The sequence below is a fragment of the Terrapene carolina genome, unplaced genomic scaffold (assembly GCF_002925995.2).
Source record: "Terrapene carolina triunguis isolate 2854851 unplaced genomic scaffold, T_m_triunguis-2.0 Scaffold68, whole genome shotgun sequence".
Classification (NCBI taxonomy): Eukaryota; Metazoa; Chordata; order Testudines; family Emydidae; genus Terrapene; species Terrapene triunguis.
Window position 1 is genome coordinate 24,323,010 of NW_020664419.1, and position 6,000 is coordinate 24,329,009.

A 6,000-nucleotide genomic window follows, 5' to 3' on the forward strand; every position below is an offset into this window, starting at 1 on the left:
AGGAGGCAGGACTGTAATTCTTAGTAATACTACTGAGAGATAAATGTATAAACCCTTGCCTCTGAGGATGAGACAGTGGGCCAGTCCTCTGCTGGTGAGTCAGCATAGCTCTAGTCAATTTGAGCCATGTCTGTTTATACCAGCTGGGGATCTGGCCCATTGTCTCTAAATCAGGGCTAGTGATCATCAATGGCTCCATGTCTAGTTGGAGGCCGGTATCAAGTGGAGTGCCCCAAGGGTCAGTCCTGGGGCCGGTTTTGTTCAATATCTTCATTAATGATCTGGAGGATGGCGTGGATTGCACCGTCAGCAAGTTTGCAGATGACACTAAACTGGGAGGAGTGGTAGATACGCTGGAGGGTAGGGATAGGATATAGAAGGACCTAGACAAATTAGAGGATTGGGCCAAAAGAAATCTGATGAGCTTCAACAAGGACAAGTGCAGAGTCCTGCACTTAGGATGGAAGAATCCCATGCACTGCTACAGACTAGGGACCGAATGGCTAGGTAGCAGGTCTGCAGAAAAGGACGTAGTGGTTACAGTGGACGAGAAACTGGATATGAGTCGACAGTGTGCCCTTGTTGCCAAGACGGCTAACAGCATTTTGGGCTGTAGAAGTAGGGGCAGTGCCAGCAGATTGAGGGACGTGATCATTCCCCTCTATTCGATATTGGTGAGGCCTCATCTGGAGTACTGTGTCCAGTTTTGGGCCCCACACTACAAGAAGGATGTGGAAAAATTGGAAAGAGTCCAGCGGAGGGCAACAAAAATGATTAGGGGGCTGGAGCACATGACTTACGAGGAGAGACTGAGGGAACTGGGATTGTTTAGTCTGCAGAAGAGAAGAATGAGGGGGGATTTGATAGCTGCTTTCAACTACCTGAAAGGGGGTTCCAAAGAGGATGGATCTAGACTGTTCTCAGTGGTAGCAGATGACAGAACAAGGAGTAATGGTCTCAAGTTGCAGTGGGGGCAGTTTAGGTTGGATATTAGGAAAAACTTTTTCACTAGGAGAGTGGTGAAGCACTGGAATGGGTTACCTAGGGAGGTGGTAGAATCTCCTTCCTTAGAGGTTTTTAAGGTCAGGCTTGACAAAGCCCTGGCTGGGATGATTTAGTTGGGGACTGGTCCTGCTTTGAGCAGGGGGTTGGACTAGATGACCTCCTGAGGTCCCTTCCAACCCTGATATTTTATGATACTAAATACATTGTGCACCTAAAAGTCCAAACCTCTAAGTGACTAACCAGCTATGTAATTATCTATTTTTAAATCCTTAGAATAATACAAGAAATTTTTGACAATATATTTATTCCTGCAGTTTTTCAACAGCCCTCTTTCTGCCTTTTCTGCCATGGCTCAACAGTAGTACAGATGTTATAATAGCAAAGAAAAACAAAAGCTAATGTATATAGCTCAAGTTCCTCATCATTCTAGGCTTCCAAGATTATAACCCACATTTTGAATTGAAACCATAAGTAAAGGTGTTAGCCATTACAAATGTTATGGGATCATAGCATCCTGCATCACTCAGAAGACAGGTGATTACATTCAGTGCTATCTGGAGCTTCTAGGTGAATTTCAAGGTTAGCCTTATGCAGACCATATACATTTATTTACAATTTACTTGGAAGTTTTAAAAGTGTTGTATGGTTTTTTGACCTTTAAAGTCCTCTAATGGTTCGGCTCCATCCACATGTGATACTGTGATTGGATGTCCACCCTCACACAAGGCAGAGCAGGTTAAATCAGGTTGATCGACCTGATAAGATGCACCTGAGGGAGAGCCAGGGCTTGAAAGCCTGATTATGATTGAGCCCAGCTGGGCAGGGGTAAAAAGGGTTGGTATAAAGCCAGCAAGCTGCATCCAGAAGATGGCTGTAGATGAAGTAGCCTGTAGTCATTTTCTGGGATATGTGTTTAGGGGTTACAGAGCTAAGTAGGCACTCCTTTGGAGGAGGGAATTTGGGTTAGTAAACCCCAAAAGGATGGGAGGACAGAAAATAGAGCAGAGAATTAGAAAGGAGTCCAGGGAAATAACAATAGGGTCTGGGAGCAAGCAGATTATAGTTGCTGGACATAGGATCTCTGGATGGAAACCCAGAGTAGTAGGGGAACCTGGGACCACCCATCCCTTGCTGGGAAAGGGGTATAGGACTTGGTCTTGGGTGGGGACACTGGGATAGTGCTCCCAAGCATTTAGGCCAGTGTTTGTCAAGCTGAAATTTCCCCCACATATGTAGTGCTAAACAACTTGAATCTTACAAAAAGGCTTCCTTATGCATTTGGAATTACTTTAGTTTGATTCTCCATATATGGTTAGGATGATTACAAAATTGTTTAGCAAGGCTAACCTCAAAAGCCTGGTGAAATCCTTTGAATTTTAAATTTCTAATAGATGGTGGAGTGCTTTTTAAGTGCTCTTAAAAAAAGAATTTTTCAAAATCATTTGGTATAAAAAGGTTAGTAAACCTGCTGCTGGTGACTTTACTGTTTCTGTACAGCTCAGTAGTCTCACATCTGCTTCCCCAGAACTTGATATAAAAATAGCTAGGATAATAGAAAATACACATGATCAACTTTCAAATTTCACTGTTGAAAGAGAATGGACAATCTTGTCACTAAAACCATTACTGGGAGCAAAAGGCACTGAAGGTTTCCTCTCTAATTAAACTTTGGTCTACTGAATTGTCATTTTATTTTCAAAGTGTTCTAATGATCAGAAGATGAGCTTGTCTCCTTTTAATTTCTCATGATTGAGACATGTACATTTGGCTTATATGATGAAGTTATTGAATTTGATTAGAAATGTAGCAGATATGAATAAAAGGTTATAGTTAATTCAGACTACAAAAGTTGCAGAATACAAAGTTTGAAACTGTTTCCAAATTGCAAGAAAATGAGAGAACAACAACATGTGTTGATGATAACATGATTCTATTACAGCTAAGAATTTAAAAATATAAAACATTATTAAAATGACCTGGAAACTAAAATCAGAAAAGTAAAGTTACAAAAGACCTCTTAATTTCATTTAAATTTTAAAAGAAGTCAGAAGATTTACAACGTGTCTTGGACCATCAAATCTCTGAGTGAGCCAATTAGCCCTTGTCCACACTGACAATTTTAGGGAAACTGCATACCATTGCTCTAGCACCACTGCAGCTCTGCCAGAGCTCCCAATGAAAGGAGCTCTAATGTATAGTGGCTGCCAGCATCATGTCTTTCGTATTTGCTAAAACAGTGGTGGGAGATTTCCCTCAAACTCACTCAGTTTTTACTCTTCATCCTTCCAAAATACCATATGATTAATCATGTTTATTATAGTAGTTCCTAGAGAATGGGGTCCCCATGTGCTGCTAGGCACTGTACAGATAGAGTACAGTACTGTTGCCCCAAAGAGGCTGTAATTTAAATATACAAGACAGACATGGGATAGAACACACCAGCAGAGTGAACAATGGGATAGCAAAATGTTCCACTTTTCCTGTGTGTTGGGGGCGGGGGTACTTAAGTACTATGATAATACTAATTAATAATAAGAGGGGATAAGTCAAATGGGAAGGACAGGGGCGAAGATGGCCAAGTGTGCAGTGAAGCTCAAGTGAAGAGTGAGGGGGGAGGGTTGGGGGCAAATAGGCAATGAACACTGAGCAAAGAAGATCCAGTCAAAACTGTATATGACGTATGGCATATATTAGGGGCAAAAGAATCAGATGTCTATAATTAAACTAAACCTATTCTAGTGACCAAAGCCCCCATCCTGCAATGGGGCTTGAAGTGGGCAGACCCCTCTGCCTGTCTGCAGAATCCCTTTGCCCGGTTCAGACCGGAAGAAATTATTTTTTTAAACCATTTAACTGTGGTTTTTTATTCAAACAAGACAAATCTTCTGAAGTGAGAAATCGTTGTCTCCTTCTGATAAGGAAACTGAGAGTAATAAATATGGCTAGGGTTTTTAAAGGTGCCTAAGGCAGTTTAGGCTTTCTTGAAAATTCTACCCTAAAGCTATAATGGTGTGATAGATAATCTTCTCAAGCATAATGGGAATGTGAAGGAAGGAAAGAAAGTCCATTCAAAGATGCTTTACCTTTCTCTTCTTTCTGAGGAGGACCTAAGCTAAGAGATACAATGGGAGAATTTACTAATATTGATTTTGAGATTTAGAGAGTCTTTGTAGCAGTCTGAATTAGTAGATCAGTGTTCAGCAAGAGCACAATAATGCTGAAATTCCTATCAGAACTGAAGATAGCTTGACAAAATACACTGAAGAGATCAATCCTGCACAGGTGGAAGAAAGGACTAGAAGACCTAATATTTTTCACCCCTAATTCCTGTTCTGTGCAATCCAAAATTATTTTCTGTGAATTAGTAATGCATGCATCTTTGCTGTACAAATGTTAAACATGTCATACTACTAAAAACTTTAGATAATAATAGACTGAAACTATCTTAACATTTAGTATAGAAGCCTCCTGTACTGATAGTATCATGATGCTGCTGAACAAATGTTAAAAAATATCTGTTCCAGTTAACAACATACACATTTCATTCGCACAGGTGTAGTAAATCCAGGTCAGATGACACTGCAGTAACAACACTTTGTTATGGCCCCTTCACCCAGCCCCACTCTGTCCAGTGCTATGTTTCACATATAGCCCTGCACTGCCCAAACAAAAAGTAAGGATGGAAGTAGGTGCAGAGAAGCCATTTCTGAATGTCCCACCTTACCCAGTCCTGGGAAGAGACTCCTGTACACAGCACAAATGAGGGGAGGCCAAGGAAGGGAGGCCCCTTCACACAGTCTGACTCTGTCAACTTGAAAGTGAGGAGGCCCATAGTGCACAGCCCCATGCTACCCAGTCTGGGCAGGGGGAATGCTTAGGCCCCATTGTGCACAGCCCACCACTGCCCCATGTGGGCTGGGGAAGTGTGTAGGCCCCAGCGCATACAGCCCCATGCTGCCCAGTGTGTGTAGGAAGCGTGTAGGCCCCATTGTGCACAGCCCCATGCTGCTGGTCTGAGGAAGTGTGTAGGCCCCTTTCACATAGCCCTACGCTGCCCTGTGTGTGTGTGTGAAGCATGTAGGCCCCATTGTGTACAGCTCCAGGCTGCCCCGTCTGGGAGTGGGGGAAGTGTGTAGGCCGCATCGCACACAGCTCCAGGCTGCGCGCTCTGGGGTGGGGGTCAAAGCCTCACACTGTCTTGGGGCCTGGTTGTGCCTTAACAACGAGGCCCTGGATGAGCTTCACTCACCGGGAGCCACCAACCCAGTTCATTGTCCGAGAGAATGAGTGCAGGGGGCTTGGAGGGCTGCTGAGGGTGAGGGGGTGTGACTCTCGCAAATGATCACCCACGCCAAGGCAGCCTGCCTGCAGACCGGCTGCAGCTGGGACCTTCTGTAATAACGGCTCGCAACCAGCGGGACCACTGGCTTTGAGAGGAGGGAGCCTGTCTCTCCTCTTCCTCTCCCTGTGCTCTCCTTGCTGGCAGAGTGGCAGCCAGCCAGCTTGGACTGCTCACAGAGGAGCAGAAGAAAGGAAGTGGTAGCTGCCAGGTGCACCAGCAGGAAAGGAATGTGACAGGCTTGGGAGACAGAGGATGAAGGAAGCCCCTTCCCACAGACTCTGAGTCAGGGGAAGGCTAATGTGATGGGGCAGAATGAGGGGGGGGGGTGTCTGCTCCAGGGTCCTGTCCCTTACCCTGGCAACAAGCTACCAGCTTCCCTTCCACACAGGCTGCCCCGGTCCCCAAAGGCTTTTCCAAGTTGCCCCTGGTTGAACCAACTTTTAATGGCAAATGTGTTGTCTTATATCAGAGTTGAATTTGGTCACGGAGATTTGATACTTTCTATACCACCTTTGTTCTTAATTATTCTGCAGCACTTTGTGGTATTACCTTGAGTCAAAGCAAAAAAAGACCACAAGCAACTTTTTCACTTGTTTCATTTACTAGATCTGGTAGTTAGGAAAATTGTCATGAATGAAGATTTAAATTACTTG

The 6,000-nt window shown here is 44.0% G+C and overlaps 1 protein-coding gene across 1 annotated transcript in view; it reads right to left on the reverse strand.

Moving 5' to 3' along the window:
• CUNH12orf40 (chromosome unknown C12orf40 homolog) overlaps positions 1-5,277 on the reverse strand; it is a 28,716-nt gene extending 23,439 nt beyond the window's left edge. The window contains exon 1 of the mRNA XM_024216063.2: positions 5,255-5,277. Within this exon, the coding sequence (XP_024071831.2) occupies positions 5,255-5,277 (23 nt within the window). The remainder of the gene's footprint in view (positions 1-5,254) is intronic.
• Between the last annotated feature and the right edge of the window lie 723 nt (positions 5,278-6,000).